Source organism: Oscarella lobularis, chromosome 7 (genome assembly GCF_947507565.1).
Source record: "Oscarella lobularis chromosome 7, ooOscLobu1.1, whole genome shotgun sequence".
In the NCBI taxonomy this organism is placed as follows: domain Eukaryota; kingdom Metazoa; phylum Porifera; class Homoscleromorpha; order Homosclerophorida; family Oscarellidae; genus Oscarella; species Oscarella lobularis.
Genome location: NC_089181.1, coordinates 230,596 through 249,822, shown reverse-complemented (window position 1 = coordinate 249,822; position 19,227 = coordinate 230,596). Strand labels below are relative to the sequence as shown.

Sequence of the window (19,227 nt, the reverse complement as noted above, 5' to 3'; positions counted from 1 at the left end):
TTATCGAACGTTTCTAATTTTGAAAACAAAAAGGCCACTTAGAAGATAATAAAAGCACGTTAGCCCAAGAACAACCCTGTATCCCAGAGCAGCGTGGCAATTTACCCTCTGCAATTTATCAATGATCACTCCAGCAATAGGGGTAGCCAAGAACTGGGGCAACAAAAGCGACTACAAGATAGCAAGACGCTAGATTATTATACGTGCGCAATGCAGCGATAAACTTGCCTGATGCCACACTGCAATGTCATTAGCTCTTGTCGATTGATCTGGGAGGACGTCCAGAAGAAGGGCAAAGTCTACAGAGACGTAGAGTCCGAATCCAATTCCTTAGAACGTCGATTGACAATATTGCAGTACATTTTATCAGTGTTTTTATGTACCTAGGACAGTCATTGAAACAAAGGCTGTCACAGAAGACCGAGTCCAGGAAACAATGCCCCCAGTTATAAGAGCCATAATGAAACCTTGAGAATGACATAGAACAGTCTATAGAATCAAGTGAATTCTTACCTCCTATAGCAACAAAAATTCGTCTGCGTTTTATGCGATCCGATAGCCACCCAGAAATAGCGCCTCTACAAAGAATAATTGAATGTATGTATTTATATTTCTGTGATTTATTCATTACGCTATGCCTCCAACTACAAGCAAGGGAAGAAGCGAAAATCCTGTCGCTCGCTCGGGCGACATGCACTTGGGCAAATCGATCACGTCCACAAAAAGATAATATAAATACCTGCAATGAAACAAAAGACAAATGTGACGATAGAGTTGTTTGCTGTTCTACGTCACTTACCCAATAATTGTGGACAGACCCATCTGCATGAAAAAGCGAGTCAAGAAAACCCAGCGGAAATTGTGGTCTGAAAAAAACAAACATTTCATTTTCTGTACGCTTACTGAAAGCAGCGTCAACTTTTTAGCGGTCTCCAGAAAGAAATAAAAACATATTTAGCCGTCAGTGGAATCGCATTAGCCCTCGGACTGCTTGGTCCCTCTTTCACTCCGAAAATTGTCAGTAAGGAGGTAGTCAATACAATCAGTGCCATAACGCTGTAGGTGGGCCAAATACCTATGTCCTATATGAGCGCGCCAAGCGATGCATTGGAAACAATAAAAGAATGACTTGTTACCGTCAAGAATATATTCCATAGTGCACCGAGACCGTATCCAAGTAAAGTCATCATACCATTTAGACCGGAACCGAATCCTAGTCAATGAAAAAAAGACATTTTTTTAAATCTCTAAGCATCTCAAAGAACGCGTGCCTCGCAGATGTTGTGGAGTGACGTCAGGCACGAGGCCATTCCACGAGACGCTCATGACGGCATACGCTCCAGACATGATAACGTACGAAATAAAGTAAATGGCTTAGAAAAGTAACTCATAAGAGCAGAAGTCTAAATGAGCTAATGCGTACCATATCTGGCCGTTTGCTTTGGCAATCGGCATTCGGTAGTGTTGTGGCAAAGTGGTTTCGGTCCGGGAGAAATATAGCACGTGTCACTTAAAAACTCCGATATCATCATCATCATCATCATCATCATCATTAGTTGAAAATTGGATTACGTTGTATTCATTGTATTATTCTGACCGCAGGCTTTTGGCAGAGGCGCTGATGCTGCCATTCCGAATATAACAATACTGCATACAAAGAGAGACACACATTACATGTACTTTCCCGTGTGCACGCCCTTTCAATCACAGACCAAAGAATACCGGTGCTAACAGCCAAAAAGGGAGTGCGTTTTCCAAACCGAGACTGCAGTCGATCACTATATATCAAACATTCAGATAAAGTCACTAAGCTATATTTTTTCAAAGTACCTAAAAGTTCCTACGAGAGGACTCATACTGAATGCCAAAACTAAGGATCGGGAATCAGATACATATAACCGACACATAATTGCTACCATACCTCCGCCAGAAGCGAGCAAAACTCCAAGATACAAACTCTTTTCCTCGTCTCCCACTAGAGCTCGAACTTGAGCCGGAATAACTGCCCCACCAAAGATACTTCCTCCCCAAAGCCCCGCCCACACACGCGTTATCCTTTACTGTACCTGCAACGCCGAAAAGATAGGTTAAGAAGGACATGCCGAATATTCCTGTACTCAAAAAGAAAAGCCTGACCGTCGCCATCGAAACGACTAATTAAAAAACGAAAGTGCAACGACGTTCGTCTCGCCTCAATTTTGTCGTCGCTTTCGACTGGTCCGAGTCGTCGTGCACGAATTCGGTCGTCGAATCTGACCTAAAAAATTCAAGCGTTTTTCTCCATCGTCTTTTTTTAGGATCGCGACTCACTTCGAGTCGCCTGCTGATTCGTCTTCGTCTGGCCGTATCAGGCCAATCGAGTCGTTGTTAACGTCGTCGTCTTCGCTTAGACTAGTAAGACTGGTGATATCCGTGAGCACGCTCATCTCTGTGCTATCGCAAGGAGAAGAAGCCATTTCGTGGTGGGGACCTGGAGGCCTCGTGGTCCCGTATAATGGCTATGACTTTAGCTGAGAGAGGGAGACTGATTCAAAAAAATAGACGATTTTATTCTGTTATTGCCACTAAATTCCAGTAAGTTGGGACTGAGGCAAAGCCATGAGTGCGTCGCCGTGAGAATTCCAAATTCGATAGCTCATCGATGAAAATTCGCGATCTAAAATGCACGGGGAACGTTACGCAAAAATTAGTGCAAAAAAATCATCTGCAACTCACTCGACGTCAACTTTGCCTTTACGTTAGGATATAGCGATAGGGATTTCGAATCAATTAAGCATCCAGTCAAAGTGAATTCAGGAATTTTAAAATGCACCTACACGTAAATGAAAAATGATCCAATTACAGGACTACAACGTTACCTCAACGTAAGCATTCAACCCAACGCAGAACGGATCATCAGGAACGCTTTCGGCCTTCTGGGCAGCAGATGGCTCGCCAAACTGCACTGTAGCATTCAGAGACATTTCTAACGATTTTGATGGAAACTTCTGACCTAGAACAGAATTTCGTCTATGAAGGAATTATTGGAAATTATCTACCCGCATTCCATATCATCGATTTCTTGTCCGGAGACGTTACGACGCTCGCATTCGTGGGAGATACTTCAGCATTCGTAATAATACCCCTATAACGAATTTGCGACGGTGAGAACGCAACCGACACGTCACGTGCCTCCTACCTGTTAAAAAAAGGAATTCGAACTTCGCAGAATTCAAACTGATTCTTCACTCGTTCACTCAGTTTCAATTGAACTAGAAATTTGACCATTTTATCGCCCTAGAGAACTCAAATTCATATCGAAACGCCGACCAGCGAGAGAGAACGCACCTTCATCTGATAATATCCTCGTATTGGCAAACTCGCAACGGCCGGTCCAACGTATTGACACAAAACAAACGTCTCCAAAGGCGGTAAAAATTTGAACTTTCGCGCTTTCAGAGCAGCGGAGACCCGACTCGCCTCCTCCTCCTCCTCTTCCTCCTCGTCATTGCCACCAGCAACATCCGTCTCTGTCGTGTCGGCACTTTGAACGCACGGATGAGTGACGACATAGTCTATTGGAGGAGTATCGGGGGGAACTGCAATGCTAATGGACACTTCAGGTAAGCCTTCCAGCTCAGCCTTAAGATTAGAATTATGATGATATTATGTATGATGGTTGAATTTCTCACTTTGCATGTTATTGTGCCGCTCACTTCCCAGACGTCCGGTGCCATTTTGCTATCGTACTGAACAGCTTTGATTTCTTCTTTGATTTGAAACTGAAGTCGCGGGTTTCCCTTGTAAAGGAAGGGCTTCCAAGTGGGTTGCTGTAAAGAAACATGCAGTTGTTTGAGAAAAGGAAATCTGTTTAGCACACTTTCTGTTTTAGGGTCCATGGTTGCAGTCTCATTTGAAGTATTGATTTTACTGTGTCTGGGTTCGTCTGAACGGGACTTCCAAACGGAGCAGCCAAACACAGGTAATTGTATAAATCTCTTAGTTTCGGTGAAGCCTGCAGGAGAGAGAGAGGACTATGTTGCAATCTGAGTGATATATAATGGCACTCACTGAGTCCGTAACACCTGATTGAGGTCCTATGAAGTCGGCCATTTTCTCAAGCAGATCAAAGCCAATCGAAATTCCAGGACTGATACAATGAATTTTTTTCAATAGAATTGATTATTAGAAGATCATACATTTCCACTAAAACTCGAGATTCCATCTCCTTACAGTCGACAAGAGGCAAGCAGCAAAACAAGAACCCATACTGAGAAAAATCAATTAATTATTTAATTAATTAATTAATTAATACGTCGTTTTACCTGTTCCAGCACGATTACAGGCCAATACTTGCCGTTGTAGAGCTCGTAGACGGGTTTTCGACAGGGCCGTTCCGAACTGTCTCTCTCCTCCAAGAACTTGCAAAAGCGAACCGTCACCGACTCATAATTTCGACTGTTTCCCCCTCTCACTTCATCGTCTTGTTGAGCTTCTCTGCATTCTGTCAAGACGGCGTCGAACCACTCGTGATCGGACGGCAAAGGAAAATAACGATCTTTCGCTAGGAGTTTCGCTCTCCTTTCGGCCGTTGGATAACGTCTGGGAAGAAGAAGAAGATGTCGGGCGTTTTTTCATGCAGCTGGTGCTCGTTCGAGCGAAAGCGCACCGCGAAAAGAGAACGTCTTCGCCGCCGAATATCCACACAGCTCGAACGCTCATGTTTAGCGCACGTCCACGCGACGCGCGCGAAGAAAACGCTTCTGAAAACGCTCCCTGAAAACGTTCTGTCTAAAAGTAAAATGATTATAGGTAGACTATATAGCCCTGGTTTCATGTGCGCACCGCCTACGGTCGACATCATGCTTTCGGGATAGAGAGAATTTCCCCGGGGGGAAATCCCTCCAAATTTGGTTTTCACGGGACGTTGTCGCTCCGAGTCGTCACTCGGCAAATGAATCGATGGCGGACGCTTCCTCGCGCAGAACACCCGATTCCAAGTTCTTACTCGCCGTCAAAACGGGCGACGTCGACGCGGTGCGACAATGCATCGAAAGAGGCCAAACGGTCAACGTAATCGACAAAAAATCAGACGCAAGCGCTCTCTACATCGCCTCGACGACGGGCGACGTCGAATTGTGTCGCCTTCTCCTTCGCGCAGGCGCCAACCCGAACCAGCGAACGACGTGGCGATCGATTGGCTTGCACGCCGCCGCCGAACGGGGCTACGCTGGATGCGCGAGCGAATTGATTCGCTCCGGCAGCGAGGTGAACGCCGTGAATCGTCTCGGAGAAAGCGCGCTGCACGTCGCCGCGAAGCGCAATCACGTCGCCGTCGTCGAGCTCCTGCTCGCCGCCGGCGCGCAGCGTCGTCTCAAGAATCGGGACGGTTTGACGGCGTTGCGCGTTGCAGAGGCGGAGGGAAGTAGCGAAGCGATCGCTGTTCTCACCGCAGGTGCGTCTTGAAAGAGAGGGGCTCCGCCCTCGTCTCGTTAGTGCAGGAAATTCCTGCTCTCTGTACCGTGCACTCTACCCCCGGTTCATAACCGGATTGTTGTGTTTTTGTTTGTATTTGAAGCCGTGCTACAGCGTAAATAATGAATGGGGCGGGCGCGGGGTCGGGTTAAACACGGCTGCAGGAAAATTCCGTTACCTAGGCAATTTCCTTTTTTCCTAGAGAGGGAACGCGTTGGCGGACAAAACGGAGAAGTGTCGAGTGACGAAACAGTCGATCAGTGCACGAGGAAAGAAAATGGTTTACACAATGGTCTCCATGACGACGACGACGACGACGACGACGACGACGACGACGACGACGACGACGACGACGACGATGACGACGGAAATCGTTCTGTTTCGATCAGATGGAATCTTCTCCAAATGGCTCTTAGTCGTCTTTCGCCTGATACGTTGCCAGCTATTACTACGGCTTTTAGGCAAGAACTAAAGACAGACGAGACCGTTGGCGAATCTCCAAGGCACTTCGGTAAAGCGTGGGTGGAAAACGACGATTTTGTCATCCGATCAGATATGCCAATCAACAGTGAATTTTGGAAAGAGAAGACTCCGTTTTTCGTGCCCTTTGAAGTCGAACACCGAACTCTTGGCACTCGAATTCTCAAGGTAAAGACGCCAATTTGCTTTCGGTTATCGCGCGAGCGTAGGTGTACCTGTTTATGGGGAGTAGATTTACGCTTGCTTGAAAGTGAAGAAATCGCGACAAGGCAGCGGCAACGGCGACGACGACGACGATATCTACGATCAAGGAAAGGAATGGGAAGTGCTCAAAGGCCTACCATCTCATTTCAACGTTCGCGAAATTCAGCACGCGTTTCCCATAGAAACAATGAGATCATATCGACGATTTCTGCCGCTTGTCTTGCCGAAGGAAGTGAGAGATAGAAGCACGGTTTCAAAGAACGGCTTCGGTTTGGTATTCGAGAAGTTTTCTTTTACGATCGAAAGCGTCGAGAAGAGCCTGCGAAAGAGAATAAAAGACGATGAGAAATGGATAAAAATCGTCAGCGAAACGCTCGTCGGATTGCTGCTCTATCAGCTTCTACAGGGCTTTGAACATTTGAGAAAATACGCCATCGTCCACGGATCAATCTCACCGAAAACTCTTCAAGTCGACAAAGAACTACGTCTCGTTATATCCGACTTTGATTACGCGACGAAGGGGAAGCGACACGTTGACAGTCGTAGTAGAGAGGACATTGCCGTGGCGATGAAAATTGTTAGGGGATTGACGGAAGCGCCATCATCTAAAGGAGAATTGTCAGCCTCACAGTTAGTGTCTCCTTATGCAGACTTGCTGTTCCTTATTGACAAAGAGCTTGCTGACTTGAATAGCACTATCGTCAGCGTTGGAACCTACATATTTAATCAATACCAAGCAGAATCGAGAAACGAATTTCGTCAGTGTCTAACGGCGCAGTTTATCGTGGACACCGCTTTGGATCCTGGCATTAGCGATTGCGGAGCTGCACGTGGCAATTTGCGCCTACGCGTCAGTTCGACGGCGATTGATGGCCGATTGACGTACGAACGTCTTCGTTGCACGCACAACTCAAAAACGGACTTCAACGATTTATGGAAATCGTTTAAGAAATTGAAGGAGAATCGGGAAGCCTGAGAAAGGAAAAAAAATAGAACTGCTTCAATCTTATTCGCTCATTTTTTTAAGCCTGCTTGCACGTGTATAAAAAACAAGAAATGGGGCCTAGTGAACAGTCGTCATACAGTAAATACACAGGGAAACAAAAAAAAGGGGGGCAACTTAGATCGGCGTTACCTGGCGGCGGGCAAAAAGTTTCCGTGAAAGGTCGTCGGAATTCTGCAGGCGAATTCAGCGCGAGCTATTTCTTCAAACGACGTCGCATCTAGAACGAGCAAAAACGGTTTCTTTTCGTCCGGATTCCCGCTCAAGAACACGGTCAAAACGACGCCGTCGTCTTCGGTCTTCGGGTCGGGCGCTTCGACGAAAATTGGCTCCGAAGCGTACATGTTCTCCTCGAAAAATTCCAGCGTCTCTTTCGTTTCGGTGTTCAATTTGATTAGACCGTCGTGAAACGTTCTCGACGGACTGCTTAGTCCTAATCCGTAGGCAAAACGATACGGCCGACCGTTGCGACTCTCGTAGTTGATTCGGGGCAATTCGAGAGCGTACCGATCGGACAAGACTTCGCTCTCGACTTTTGTCACCCCCGTCGCATCGAGCGGCAAAAAGAAACGTCGAAAATCGCATTCCACCGCCTCACCGCCTCCTCTCAACTCTTCCAACGACGCAGATTCAAGCGCAATCTTCCCATTCGGATAGGAAACGACATCGACGACAAGACGACCATTGGCGTCGTCCTCGAACGCGTTGACGTGATGGAAGCAGAAAAACGGATCGGCTTCGTACGTAACGTCGACAATCTCCTTACTCGTTTTACGATCGACGAGCCGAAAACGCGACGGCTTGTCGTGGACCCAGTACATGCAGTCGGCAAACGACACGTCGCGACTACGAGCCGCGCGCCACAGCGCGAGCTTGAGCGGCGATTCTACGAAGATAAAATAACGATCGGTGATGCCGAAACTGTGATAGTACGACAGTCCGTCGTGCGCCGGCAGCAAGCATACGAGTTCGCTCGCATACTTCTCGCTCGCGTCCGTCTTAAAGATCGCGTAGTAGGAGGCGTTCGAACGCGCGCCGGGCAACAAGCCGACGTTGTACATGCCGCTGTCGGAAGCGGCGTGCGGATGCGCCGTCATCGTGATCATCCGGTTTAGTTCCGGGTTCGATCCGACAATGTGAACGCGCTCTTTCGTCTCCAACGAGACGGGATCGAATTGCCAGACGGACGTCAGTTCGGCGAGAGCGATCCACTTGTCGGACGACGACGACGGGAGAACGTTGACGTTCGTGTTGTCGGAACCGCGTCCGGGCGTGGAGGGCGTGTATTGCGATAAGGAGCGACCGAAAATCGTTTCGCAGGGATCGCTTCGAGTCGTCGCGCTCGATCGCGTGCCGAAAAGGTCGCCGACTAGGCGGCCGGCGGCTTTCGATTTCTTATAGACGCTCGTTTCGAGAAAGCGACCTGTGTACGTGACATCGTTCGCGTCTTCGGCGAATTCGAACGAGTGAAGCATCGCCAGTCCGTCGAACCAGTGCTTGAACGACGATCGGTCTCCGACGTCGAACATTCCGGGGCCGACGCGAAGGAGTCGGCCGCCGCGAAGCCACGACGGTACTTTGCCCGTCACTGTGGCTTTTGTAGGAGGAATGTTGTCTGCTACCGTTTGAACGATCGAAGCGAGTGTCGACGTCGTCATTTGGACGAAGAGGAGCCTTCGAAAAAGACGTGAGAAGAAGTGTCAGCTTGCGCATCCGATCAATCACGTGAAGAATTACTGTATTAGGTAGTCTACTCGGTGTGAAGAAAGATAAACATGATGTGAAAAAAATAGAGCAAAACACAGGCGGAGAGATCTGAGTTACTTGGCGGACATAAAGTTGCCGTGAAAGGTTGTCGGAATTCTGCATGTGACTTCTGCTCGAGCAATCACTTTGAATGACGCTGCGTCGAGAATAACTAGGAACGGTTTCTTTTCGTCTGGATTTCCGCTAAGAAAAACGCTCAAAATCACGCCGTCGTCTTCAGACTTTGAGTCGGGTGCTCTGACGAAAACTGGTTCAGAAGCAAACGTGCCCTTCTCGGAAAACACGCGCGTCTCTTTTGTTTCTGTATTCAATTTGACCAACGAGTCGAGAAAATCTGCCGACGGACTGCTAAGTCCCAGTCCGTAAGCAAAGCGATAGAGACGACCGTTGTGGCACTCGTTGATTCGTGGCAACTCAAGAGAGTGAAAATCAGACAGAACTTCACTCTTGATTTTGGTCACCCCAGTGGCATCGAGTGGCAAAAAGAAGCGACGAAAAGAGCCCTTTGCTTCGTCGTCTCTATTACCTCGCTTCAACTCGTCCAAAAATAAAGAGTTGACTGTGCTCTTTCCATTTGGATAGCACACCATATCGACGACGAGCCGACGATTGGCGTCGTCCTCGAACGCGTTGGCGTGATGAAAAGCGAAGAACGGCTCGGCTTCGTACGTCACGTCGACAACTTCCTTATTTGTTTCTCGATCGACGATTCGAAAACGCGACGGCTTGTCATCGACCCAATACATGCAGTCTGCGAGCGATTGACGATGGAAACGCTCCAGGGCAAGTTTGGGCAGACTCAACTTCAGCGGCGATTCAACGAATATGAAATAACGATCGGTGATACCGAAACTGTGATAGTAGGAGAGTCCGTCGTCTGCCGGCAGAGAGCAGATGAGATCGCTAGCGTATTTCTCTCCTGATTCCGTCACGTTGGTCTTGAAGATGACGTAGAAGGACTTCCGGCCGGGGATGATGCCGACGTTGTACATGCTTCCGTCGGAAGCGGTGTGCGGATGCGCCGTCATTTTAACCATCCGCTTCAGTTCCGGGTTGGATCCGACAACGTTGAATCGTTTCTCGGCGTCCAACGATTCGGGATCGACTCGCCAGACGGACGGTATTTCCGTTAGAGCGAGCCACTTGGCCCCTTTCTCGTCAGACGACGGCACGATATTGACATTCGTGTTGTCGCGATGCAGGACGCCTTGAAAAACTTGCGAGAAATAAGAGAAAAAGCGACCGAACGTTGATTGGCAGGGATCGCTCGTAATTGCTCTCGTGCCAAACACGTTGCCGACGAGACGATCGGCTGCAATTGAATTTCTGTAGATATCTGTTTCGAGAAGACGACCTGTATATGTGACGTCGTCGGAGTCGTCGGCAAAATCGAATGAATGAATCATAGCCAATCCGTCGAACCAGTGTTGGAGCGACGAGCGGCCAACGTCGAACATGGCGGGACCGACGCGAAGGAGTCGACCGCCGCGAAGCCACGTCGGCCATTTGCCCGTGACGACAGCCTTCGTCGGCGCGACGTTCTCCGATACTGTTTTCAAGATTGAACTAAACGATGAGGTCATTTTTAGGTTGAGAGGGAGAGAGAGGGAAGAGAGAGCGAGAGAAGCGCAAGCAGGCGTTGATTGACGTAGTTGGCGCCTGACGAATCCTATTGTTTTCTCGCCCTTTGTGTGCATAGATAGCTATGCTTTGTTCATAGGAAACGTGGGAGAGTACACAATGCTCGGTCACGTCCGTGTAGTTCCTTGGAGACAGTTCTGAAGCTTAGCCGACATATTTTGATCCTATTGACGGAACAATGGTTGACGTCATTAGCTAATAGTTTAATGTAGCTTCGTCACATTCCGACAAGACATACAGACATGGTGCGCATGACAAAACGGCAACGCAATTAGCACAGAAGAAAGAAGACGACAAGCGGTTACTTGGCGGACATAAAGTTGCCGTGAAAGGTTGTCGGAATTCTGCACGTGACTTCAGCTCGAGCAATCTCTTTGAACGACGCTGCGTCGAGAATAACTAGGAATGGTTTCTTTTCGTCTGGATTTCCGCTGAGTAAAACGCTCAAAATCACGCCGTCGTCTTCAGACTTTGAGTCAGGTGCTCTGACGAAAACTGGTTCAGAAGCAAACGTGCCCTTCTCAGCAAACAAGCGCGTCTCTTTTGTTTCTGTATTCAATTTGACCACTGAGTCGAGAAAATCTGCCGACGGACTGCTAAGTCCCAGCCCGTAAGCAAAACGATAGGGACGACCATTGTGGCACCCGTTGATTCGTGGCAACTCAAGAGAGTGAAAATCAGACAGAACTTCACTCTCGACCTTGGTCTTCCCAGTGGCATTGAGTGGCAAAAAGAAGCGACGAAAAACGCCTCTCATTCCTTCTTTATTACCGCGATTCAATTCGTCCAAAAACGAAGAATTGAAAGCAATCTTTCCATTTCGATAGCACACCATATCAACGACGAGCCGACGATTGACGTCGTCCTCGAACGCGTTGACGTGATGAAAAGAGAAAAACGGCTCAGCTTCGTACGTCACATTGACAATCTCCTTATTCGTTTCTCGATCAACAATTCGAAAACGCGACGGCTTGTCATTAATCCAGTACATGCAGTCATCAAATGATCGACGATGGAAACGCCACAGGGCAAGCTTGGGCAGACTCCACTTAAGTGGCGACTCGACGAATATGAAATAACGATCAGTGATACCGAAACTGTGATAGTAGGAGAGTCCGTCATTCACTGGCAGCGAGCACACGAGTTTGCTCGCGTATTTCGATCCCGTCACGCCGGTCTTGAAGATTGCGTAGGAGGAACGCGCTCCCGGAACAATGCCAATGTTGTACATGCCGCCGTCGGAAGAAGCGTGCGGATGTGCCGTCATTGTGAACATACGGCTTAGTTCCGGGTTGAATCGGAGTAGTTTCTCGGTGTCCAACGATTCGGGATCGAATTTCCAGACGAACGGCATTTCCGTCAGAGCGAGCCACTTGGCTCCTTTTCCATCCAATGACGGCACGACATTGACGTTCGTATTGTCGCCTATTCGGGAGCCTCGCACGACTTGCGAGAAATAGGAGAAAAAGCGAGCGAACGTCGTTTGGCAGGGATCGCTTGCGATCGCTCTCGTGCCAAAGGACTCGTCGACGAGACGGCCGGCGGCAATCGATTTCTTAGAGACGTTCGTTTCGAGGAGACGACCCGTATATGTGACGTCATTCGCGTTGTTGTCGGCGAATCGAATGAATGTATCATAGCCAATCCGTCGAACCAGTGTCGGAGCGACGAGCGACCGACGTCGAACATGGCGGAACCGACGCGAAGGAGTCGGCCGCCGCGAAGCCACGTCGGGCATTCGCCCGTGACGACGGCTTTCGTCGGCGCGATGTTCTTCGACACCGTTTTCAGGATCGAACCGTAGGACGACGTCATCTCCTTGTTTCACGCTTGCGCGAAACGAGCTGAGATGACGTCATCAATTAATAGCGGGACGGCAACGCAAACAGCACAGAAGAAAAAAAAAAGACAAGCGGTTATTTGACCGACAAAAAGTCGCCGTGCAAGGTTGTTGGCATTCGGCAGGCGACTTCTGCTCGTGCAATCTCTTTGAACGACGCTGCATCTAGAATAAGAAGGAATGGCTTCTTTTCGTCCGGATTTCCGCTGAGAAAAACGCTCAAAATCACGCCGTCGTCTTCGGTCTTCGAGTCAGGTGCTGGGACGAAAACCGGTTCTGAAGCAAACGCGCCCTTCTCGGCAAACACGTGCGTCTCTTTTGTTTTGGTATTCAATTTGACCACTGAGTCAACGAAAGCTACCGACGGACTGCTACGTCCCAGCCCGTAAACAAAACGATACGGACGACCGTTGTGGCTCTTGTAGTTGATTCGCGGCAACTCAACAGGATGCACATCAGACAGAACTTCACTCTTGACTTTGGTCACCCCAGTGGCATCGAGTGGCAAAAAGAAGCGACGAAAAGAGCCCATTGCGACGTCGTCTCTATTACCTCGCTTCAACTCGTCCAAAAACAAAGAGTTGACCGTGCTCTTTCCATTTGGATAGCACACCATATCGACGACGAGCCGACGATTGGCGTCGTCCTCGAACGCGTTGGCGTGATGAAAAGCGAAGAACGGCTCGGCTTCGTACGTCACGTCGACAACTTCCTTATTTGTTTCTCGATCGACGATTCGAAAACGCGACGGCTTGTCATCGACCCAAGACATGCAGTCGGCGAGCGATTGACGATGGAAACGCCACAGGGCAAGCTTTGGAAGACTCAACTTCAGCGGCGATTCAACGAATATGAAATAACGATCGGTGATACCGAAACTGTGATAGTAGGAGAGTCCGTCGTCTGCCGGCAGAGAGCAGATGAGATCGCTTGCGTATTTCTCTCCTGATTCCGTCACGTTGGTCTTGAAGATGACGTAGAAGGAATTCCGGCCGGGAATGACGCCGACGTTGTACATGCTTCCGTCGGAAGCGGTGTGCGGATGCGCCGTCATTTTAACCATCCGCTTCAGTTCCGGGTTAGATCCGACAACGTTGAATCGTTTCTCGGCGTCCAACGATTCGGGATCGAATTTCCAGACGGACGGTATTTCCGTTAGAGCGAGCCACTTGGCCCCTTTCTCGTCGGACGACGGCACGATATTGACGTTCGTATTGTCGCCAAAGTGAGCACCTCGCACGACTTGCGAGAAATAGGAGAAAAAGCGACCGAACGTCGTTTGGCAGGGATCGCTCGTAATTGCTCTAGAGCCGAACCCGTCGCCAATGAGACTATCTGCAGCAATCGATTCCTTGTAGACGTTCGATTCAAGCAGACGACCCGTATATGTGACGTTGTCAGAGTCGTCGGCAAATTCGAATGAATGAATCATAGCCAATCCGTCGAACCAGTGACGGAGTGACGAGCGACCGACGTCGAACATGGCGGGGCCGACGCGAAGGAGTCGACCGCCACGAAGCCACGTTGGCCATTCGCCCGTGACGACGGCTTTCGTCGGCGCGATGTTCTCTGATACTGTTTTCAAGATCGATCCGAACGATGACGTCATATTCTGACAAGGCTTGAGAAGAAAGAGAGAACACAGGTGACTTTGCTGAAGTTGTCACGTGGTGAGTTTACCGCGCGTTATCCACGAAATGGCCGAAGAGACGGAAGACTGGATTTTCGACAGCGTTGTCGGATTCTTGTGCTCGCCTCTGTGGAAAACTCCCATTCTGAATTTTATAGAGCAGAACTGTTTGGGTAGGCAGAACGGAGGTGTCCTAAGTAAAAATTTCTCTATCCTACGCCGCATCAGTGTTCGACACGGAGGAGGAGAACAAGTTTTCCTACACCGCAATACATCAGAACTATGCCAAACTAGTAAGACCGGTACCCTTTTGAGATTGAAGTCACAATATTACTGCTAGGTTGAATCATTGCTAGAAAGTTACCTTGAAGACTTAGGCATAACAGCGGAACAGTTCGCATCTGTTTGTTCACCTGAAGAAGACGAGAGAACTCATGTAATTAATTAATTAATTAATCTAATTAATTAATCAAGGACCTTATTATTTATTTTCTAGGATTCGTTTGAGCACGTGACGGCCGCTAGCGATTTCGAAGTGTTCAAGCGAATGATGGTGGAACGAAACATCGAGCTCGAATTAGAGGCATTGAGTGTCCTGCAGAAGAAACTCGGATACAGAGTGCTGAAAGGAGGAGACGCAAGTGTCTTTGATCAAGAGTCAGAAGTAAAGCGAATCAAAGAAGAGGAGAAACTTCTACGGGAAGTTCTTAGCCGATCCGCGGCTGAGCACGAGGCTCAGGAACGTCAATATGAAGACGACTTGGCTCAAGCGTTGGCTGAGAGTGCCCGAATGTCTACGAAAAGTCCAACGAAGATCGAGAAGGAGGGATTGGCCAGTCTGGGATCGTTACCCGGTCTGACTCCGGCGAAAATTCCTTCGTCATCTGGAAAGGCTTTGACGTCGGGTGGAGACAAAGAATTGTCTTCTCGTCTTCCTGGCGTTCGGTCGGCGGATCACGGAAACGGCGATGCCGCTCGTCAGTGGTTGACGGAGGCGCAAAGGGAGGTTTCGGCGAGCGGTGGAAAGGACGACAAAGACAAGTCGGGTGTAAGTCGAGCCAGAAGTACGGTAGACTTTCGTCACGACTTTCATTTGCCCATAGCACGATATTTCAGTGAGCAGTAAAGACATTGAGATGCGTCAGGCCTATCTCAAGGCTCGTCGCGACCAATTGGCGGCGAAAAAGGGTCGACAAGGAAAACGTTCAGACGTCGTCGCAATTGAATCCCTTCCAGAGGCGCCGACTCAAACGAAGACGACAAAAGGAGAAGAGAACCTGAGAAGTCTCATGAAGAAGCTCAAGGAAGAAGTTGTATACGCGAAGAAATGAATAATGCGAAACATCCTACCTACAATAGAATTAACTACTCCTAACGCAATAGAGAGTCTTTTCTACTTCGCGAGAGAGGAGGGGGAAAATGGTGGGAAAGGGAGATGCTTTAGCTTACGTTAGCAGCTGTACTACTCATAATAATAAAATAAGACAACCTCACCCCGCCTCATACGTCCAACTTGGCTTTCTTTGACGGGCTGTCTTGTGGACGACTAGAGCCTTCTTCGTCCGAATCCGAATCTTCGTCCGGATAGTCGACAAGGCCGACAATAGGCTAAAAATGATTCAATACTGAAAAACTCCCCCTCCCCTCCCCCCCAAAAGGCTAAAGACCTTGAACTTTATTGACGACCGTTTTATGGGTTTAACAACCAAAGGCGGCGACGACGGACGCTCGCTTCTCGCCGGCATCGACGACTTTATTTTCATTGACGCCCGTTTTTTCATTCGAGGAATCATTCTTCCTTGACTTTTTGACTCGCCGGCGCCGCCGCCTCCGCCGTCACCGGCGCTGCCGCCGCCGCCGCCGCTTGCAGCGGAAAACTTGCCGGCGAACTTTCGATACAATTTCGCCGGCGGCAATTGCGGACCGATTTGAGAGACTGTCGCCACCGATTCGACGGCGTCGTCCTCGTCGTCTTCGTTGAAGAAATACGCTTCCTCTTCCAAGTCGACTTCGCGCGGATCTCGTCGCCGTCGAATCGTACGAGAAACGGGATTGGGTACACTAAAAATTCACAAATTAGATCGTCCCCTTTGATTTCTCGCCGGCAAGCGGCCTGCCTTTCGCGTGCGAATGCGTTCATTTCTCCCGCGCGTCCCATTTGTCTGTCCTGCTCCTGTTCGTAGCGCAAGTGCAGCCGATTGAACGTATTGACGTAGGAAACGCTGCGAAGCGAGTCCATGTGACGCTTGACTACGTGTGAAATCAGAGTAATCACGTTCTCCTGAATTTCGCGAATAAAAAAACCCGAGACACATCTCTTTTCTATTTCTAACCGTCGTCATAAATTCAAACAATTCGATGATCGCCGAATTGACGAGATTGTAACGGCTTCCGTTCTTCAAAAAGGCGGCAATGACCGGATCGAGCAGATTGCTTTGGACGATGTAACGATTGTAGAACTCGTCTTTCAAGCCGACGATTCGCCGACAAAAACGAAGCGCAGCTAAAAGAGAGAAAAAAGAGAAAAGAAAGCCCTCATTCAGAGTAACGAACGAATGAGAGAACTCATCATACAGAGACAGAGATGGGAGTGACGAGACTGAAGTAAGACGAGCGCTCGACGAAGAAGATTATGACTGATCACGTAGTTCTTAATATGAAACGTGTGCTTTTCCACGCAGTGAATCAATAGCTCGAGAACGTAGCCCAGCAATACGCTGTGACCGTAATCGTCTGCAAGATCATTGCACATTGTGAGAGACTAGGAACAAGAGGCCAACTCCTCCTCTCACCTTGAGTGGGTGCTTCGCTCTTAGTTACGACCAATAGGGGAGAGACCAAACGATGCATGCAGTGTTTGTAGAAAAAACTGAGTACCAATCCCTTTTCGGTTCGCTTCACGTATATGAGCGTTGCTATTGGGATAATACGCGTGATTTCGCGATTCTTACGTCAGTTGTTGTGACCATATTATCCGTGTCGATCAATGTGCGCAGTAGGCCCAGATATTGTATCGCGTTTCCTAACATAAGTTTAAAAACTGAGACGACTTTTGGTTGAGATACTCCACCTGATTCCTTCTGCTCGACCATTTTCGAGATGATGACGTTGAAGAATATGTCGTCCTTAGCACACAGGCGCTCTCGACTTATAGGAAAACTATACTGAGAAACACTCGTACCTCGTCAATCGTCGGATCGCCGACGACGACGTCGCGTATAACGGTCGCGTTGAATTCCACTATTTGCGAAACGATGTCAAGACAGATCAGCTCGATTTCAGCGTTATGGGAGTGCCTCTAGAGAATCCCAAAGAGATGAGACATCGCGTTCATCAAGACTATCTAGTACCAGATAATATCCCAATGAGGAAACCAATCCTCGACTACACACGGTCTAAATTCGAAGAAATAAGATTTGCTTCATCTGTGCGACAATCAGAGTGCTCACTTTTAAGAAAGCTATTCTTTCGGGAATCTTAAGCGCTTGCGAATAAGAACACAAATCTTTGAGAAGTAGAAGCTAAAAAAAAATTTCAAAAAAATTGAGGATATAATCTGTTTATTTATTTGGAGGTACCAAGTCTTTGGCTTTGTCCATCGGCGTCGTTTGATCGTTCAACCGATCAAACAAGTCCCTCATAAAATCCTCATCTTCCTAAAAAGAAGTCAAAATGAAAAGAAAAAAAACCCCCCACGCTTGTCGTTCCCACCTGCAATTGAGTGGCTATCTCGGCCTTATTAAAAAAGATCAAAGCGCCGAGCGACGACAGAACGTTCTCCTCGAACACAGTCGGCGTCGGCAAGACGGCGTCATGAACATACTGATACTTATACGTCTGATGAATCTTCGCGACGACTTCCGGCTTCGATATGGGCACGACCTTGCGAAACGTCGCCGTCGATTTCAAATAATCGCGATGCTGAACGGGATTGATTTTCGACGGATCGTACTCGAGAGCGCCGACGGCACTCAGAATGACGTCATCGGAGAAGAGAACGTCGTAGAGCGCGGCGCTATTGAGAAGGAAGAGCATTTTGAAGATGTCGAAGAGACGATGGAGTCCTTCGACGTCGTCGAGATCTTCGCACATGCGGAAGAGATCGCAGAGCTTGCGAATGTAGTCGTTTTGCTCGACGCCCAAGGCGAGGCGTTCGCGTTGCATGAGCGCTTGCATGCACGATGAGAAGACTTCGGCGATTTCGTCCAGTTTGCTCAGTTCGCACGGGGGTAATTCTAGCGGGACAATCGGCATGGGGGGAATTTCTTCGAATTGTTCGGCGGCGCCGGCGACAGTGGCAGGAGCGCCGACCGATTGATTCGCGTCTTGCACTTCCATGTCAATGTCTTCGGATCCGATTGCGTAGGAATGATGTTTGCCTTGGAGTCCTTGGACCTATAAGGCGGTATGAGCACTTTTTCTGGGGTTGCCCTAACATGTTAATTAAACACTAAAGGACTCGACTCTCTTTCCACTCTCAATTCGAATATTACTCCGAAGTACTATAGGACATCCTACTCTCTCTATATATATAGATTATTAAAATAATTAAGGTGCACTTCTCTCCCCCTTCTCCTTAGGACATTATTTAATTATTTAATTATTACATTGCTTATCTTCATCCACACGTCGTTGCAGCCTTCCTTCTCTTGAAAGCTCAACGCCAATTCGACTTTCTCGCTTTCCGTCCACACGATCAGCGTCTCCTGGACGCGACGACGGAAAATGAGAAAAACAGAGCGAAAAGAATTCGCCTACGTACCTGCTGCACGTTGTAGACCGTCTCCGGACAGATCTTCGTCTGAATCATGAGGACTTCTAAAAGGAAAGTCGATTCGATTCCGTTTTTTCGTCGTTTTTCGAACGAACCGTCGTCGTTTTCCTCTCGCACTTCGATGCCGACTCCTCCGAGGTTTTCGAAGTATTGGCAAGTGACGAGACCCGTTCCGCAGTCGGTCCACGTCTTGTCGTCGCCGCAACTGTATAATTTCACGCGTCGATGAGCGTTTTTCGATAGATCCTTTAGCTCCTCCGGATTCGACGGTTCTGAGTTCGATTGTTCTGAATCCTTGTCCGACATGACTGGCGTTGGGACTCGGACTCTTCTGCTGCTTCGGTTCGGTCGATGGAAGCGGGATTTCGCTTTTTACGAGAAGGCCGCCATCTTCGCGAAACCTTGACGTCACGAAAGTTGATGTCAATGGAGGG

General features: G+C 48.6%; 9 protein-coding genes across 9 annotated transcripts; 2 read left to right on the top strand and 7 right to left on the bottom strand.

The window, feature by feature from the left end:
• Positions 1–2,488, bottom strand: LOC136188817 (uncharacterized). The gene is made up of 17 exons (XM_065976607.1): positions 2,311–2,488; positions 2,192–2,257; positions 2,067–2,131; positions 1,922–2,002; positions 1,831–1,870; positions 1,713–1,778; positions 1,573–1,647; positions 1,424–1,509; positions 1,272–1,373; positions 1,137–1,213; positions 920–1,082; positions 800–866; positions 632–739; positions 514–578; positions 384–467; positions 229–329; positions 1–171 (listed from the first exon to the last, which is right to left on the bottom strand). The coding sequence occupies exons 1-17, from the start codon at positions 2,454–2,456 to the stop codon at positions 1–3; spliced, it is 1,563 nt and encodes a 520-aa protein (XP_065832679.1). The 5' UTR covers positions 2,457–2,488.
• Positions 2,489–2,532: 44 nt separating this feature from the next.
• LOC136188820 (AP-5 complex subunit mu-1-like) lies at positions 2,533–5,273 on the bottom strand. The gene is made up of 14 exons (XM_065976611.1): positions 4,825–5,273; positions 4,649–4,770; positions 4,455–4,581; positions 4,305–4,400; positions 4,179–4,249; positions 4,051–4,129; positions 3,860–3,994; positions 3,672–3,809; positions 3,328–3,621; positions 3,179–3,276; positions 3,039–3,124; positions 2,859–2,992; positions 2,716–2,812; positions 2,533–2,656 (listed from the first exon to the last, which is right to left on the bottom strand). Exons 2-14 carry the CDS (start codon positions 4,699–4,701, stop codon positions 2,565–2,567), a joined length of 1,500 nt encoding a protein of 499 aa, XP_065832683.1. The 5' UTR covers positions 4,702–4,770; positions 4,825–5,273; the 3' UTR covers positions 2,533–2,564.
• LOC136188823 (uncharacterized) lies at positions 4,879–7,234 on the top strand. Its single transcript, XM_065976614.1, has 3 exons — positions 4,879–5,434; positions 5,657–6,102; positions 6,167–7,234. The coding sequence occupies exons 1-3, from the start codon at positions 4,942–4,944 to the stop codon at positions 7,112–7,114; spliced, it is 1,887 nt and encodes a 628-aa protein (XP_065832686.1). The 5' UTR covers positions 4,879–4,941; the 3' UTR covers positions 7,115–7,234.
• On the bottom strand, positions 6,264–8,847 carry LOC136188818 (carotenoid-cleaving dioxygenase, mitochondrial-like). The gene is made up of 2 exons (XM_065976609.1): positions 7,274–8,847; positions 6,264–7,110 (listed from the first exon to the last, which is right to left on the bottom strand). Exons 1-2 carry the CDS (start codon positions 8,797–8,799, stop codon positions 7,083–7,085), a joined length of 1,554 nt encoding a protein of 517 aa, XP_065832681.1. The 5' UTR covers positions 8,800–8,847; the 3' UTR covers positions 6,264–7,082.
• A 54-nt stretch (positions 8,848–8,901) lies between these two features.
• On the bottom strand, positions 8,902–10,605 carry LOC136188816 (retinoid isomerohydrolase-like). Its single transcript, XM_065976606.1, has one exon. The coding sequence runs from the start codon at positions 10,603–10,605 to the stop codon at positions 8,962–8,964; it is 1,644 nt and encodes a 547-aa protein (XP_065832678.1). The 3' UTR covers positions 8,902–8,961.
• A 234-nt stretch (positions 10,606–10,839) lies between these two features.
• On the bottom strand, positions 10,840–12,390 carry LOC136188822 (retinoid isomerohydrolase-like). Its single transcript, XM_065976613.1, has one exon. The coding sequence runs from the start codon at positions 12,285–12,287 to the stop codon at positions 10,851–10,853; it is 1,437 nt and encodes a 478-aa protein (XP_065832685.1). The 5' UTR covers positions 12,288–12,390; the 3' UTR covers positions 10,840–10,850.
• LOC136188827 (cilia- and flagella-associated protein 36-like) lies at positions 12,178–15,506 on the top strand. Its single transcript, XM_065976620.1, has 5 exons — positions 12,178–14,192; positions 14,248–14,312; positions 14,360–14,455; positions 14,516–15,067; positions 15,123–15,506. The coding sequence occupies exons 1-5, from the start codon at positions 14,087–14,089 to the stop codon at positions 15,348–15,350; spliced, it is 1,047 nt and encodes a 348-aa protein (XP_065832692.1). The 5' UTR covers positions 12,178–14,086; the 3' UTR covers positions 15,351–15,506.
• On the bottom strand, positions 12,395–14,059 carry LOC136188819 (carotenoid-cleaving dioxygenase, mitochondrial-like). Its single transcript, XM_065976610.1, has one exon. The coding sequence runs from the start codon at positions 13,996–13,998 to the stop codon at positions 12,466–12,468; it is 1,533 nt and encodes a 510-aa protein (XP_065832682.1). The 5' UTR covers positions 13,999–14,059; the 3' UTR covers positions 12,395–12,465.
• On the bottom strand, positions 15,319–19,193 carry LOC136188815 (serine/threonine-protein phosphatase 4 regulatory subunit 3-like). The gene is made up of 15 exons (XM_065976605.1): positions 18,889–19,193; positions 18,782–18,837; positions 18,627–18,725; positions 17,731–18,414; positions 17,598–17,675; positions 17,469–17,540; positions 17,370–17,414; positions 17,201–17,317; positions 16,971–17,144; positions 16,812–16,914; positions 16,594–16,752; positions 16,353–16,522; positions 16,137–16,300; positions 15,687–16,080; positions 15,319–15,627 (listed from the first exon to the last, which is right to left on the bottom strand). Exons 1-15 carry the CDS (start codon positions 19,097–19,099, stop codon positions 15,520–15,522), a joined length of 2,634 nt encoding a protein of 877 aa, XP_065832677.1. The 5' UTR covers positions 19,100–19,193; the 3' UTR covers positions 15,319–15,519.
• Positions 19,194–19,227: the final 34 nt, after the last annotated feature.

Excerpts from the sequence above, each read along its gene's own strand:
- LOC136188817 (XM_065976607.1), bottom strand. The coding sequence starts at position 2,456 with ATGGCTTCTTCTCCTTGCGATAGCACAGAGATGAGCGTGCTCACGGAT. Across the intron at positions 1,083-1,136 it reads TATGGAATATATTCTTGACG|GACATAGGTATTTGGCCCAC; the intron begins GTAACAAGTCAT and ends GCGCTCATATAG. Across the intron at positions 867-919 it reads TTTCTGGAGACCGCTAAAAA|ACCACAATTTCCGCTGGGTT; the intron begins GTTGACGCTGCT and ends TGTTTTTTTCAG.
- LOC136188820 (XM_065976611.1), bottom strand. The coding sequence starts at position 4,701 with ATGAGCGTTCGAGCTGTGTGGATATTCGGCGGCGAAGACGTTCTCTTT. Across the intron at positions 4,401-4,454 it reads AAGCTCAACAAGACGATGAA|TTCTTGGAGGAGAGAGACAG; the intron begins GTGAGAGGGGGA and ends CGCTTTTGCAAG. Across the intron at positions 4,250-4,304 it reads CTGTAATCGTGCTGGAACAG|TATGGGTTCTTGTTTTGCTG; the intron begins GTAAAACGACGT and ends GATTTTTCTCAG.
- LOC136188823 (XM_065976614.1), top strand. The coding sequence starts at position 4,942 with ATGGCGGACGCTTCCTCGCGCAGAACACCCGATTCCAAGTTCTTACTC. Across the intron at positions 5,435-5,656 it reads GATCGCTGTTCTCACCGCAG|AGAGGGAACGCGTTGGCGGA; the intron begins GTGCGTCTTGAA and ends CTTTTTTCCTAG. Across the intron at positions 6,103-6,166 it reads TTGGCACTCGAATTCTCAAG|ATTTACGCTTGCTTGAAAGT; the intron begins GTAAAGACGCCA and ends TATGGGGAGTAG.
- LOC136188818 (XM_065976609.1), bottom strand. The coding sequence starts at position 8,799 with ATGACGACGTCGACACTCGCTTCGATCGTTCAAACGGTAGCAGACAAC. Across the intron at positions 7,111-7,273 it reads AACTTTTTGCCCGCCGCCAG|GCTTCCCGATTCTCCTTCAA; the intron begins GTAACGCCGATC and ends TTCCTTTCTCAG.
- LOC136188816 (XM_065976606.1), bottom strand. The coding sequence starts at position 10,605 with ATGCACACAAAGGGCGAGAAAACAATAGGATTCGTCAGGCGCCAACTA.
- LOC136188822 (XM_065976613.1), bottom strand. The coding sequence starts at position 12,287 with ATGCCCGACGTGGCTTCGCGGCGGCCGACTCCTTCGCGTCGGTTCCGC.
- LOC136188819 (XM_065976610.1), bottom strand. The coding sequence starts at position 13,998 with ATGACGTCATCGTTCGGATCGATCTTGAAAACAGTATCAGAGAACATC.
- LOC136188827 (XM_065976620.1), top strand. The coding sequence starts at position 14,087 with ATGGCCGAAGAGACGGAAGACTGGATTTTCGACAGCGTTGTCGGATTC. Across the intron at positions 14,313-14,359 it reads ATCAGAACTATGCCAAACTA|GTTGAATCATTGCTAGAAAG; the intron begins GTAAGACCGGTA and ends TATTACTGCTAG. Across the intron at positions 15,068-15,122 it reads ACGACAAAGACAAGTCGGGT|CACGATATTTCAGTGAGCAG; the intron begins GTAAGTCGAGCC and ends ATTTGCCCATAG.
- LOC136188815 (XM_065976605.1), bottom strand. The coding sequence starts at position 19,099 with ATGTCGGACAAGGATTCAGAACAATCGAACTCAGAACCGTCGAATCCG. Across the intron at positions 16,915-16,970 it reads ATATGGTCACAACAACTGAC|CGAACCGAAAAGGGATTGGT; the intron begins GTAAGAATCGCG and ends ATATACGTGAAG. Across the intron at positions 16,753-16,811 it reads GAGCGAAGCACCCACTCAAG|ACGATTACGGTCACAGCGTA; the intron begins GTGAGAGGAGGA and ends ATGATCTTGCAG.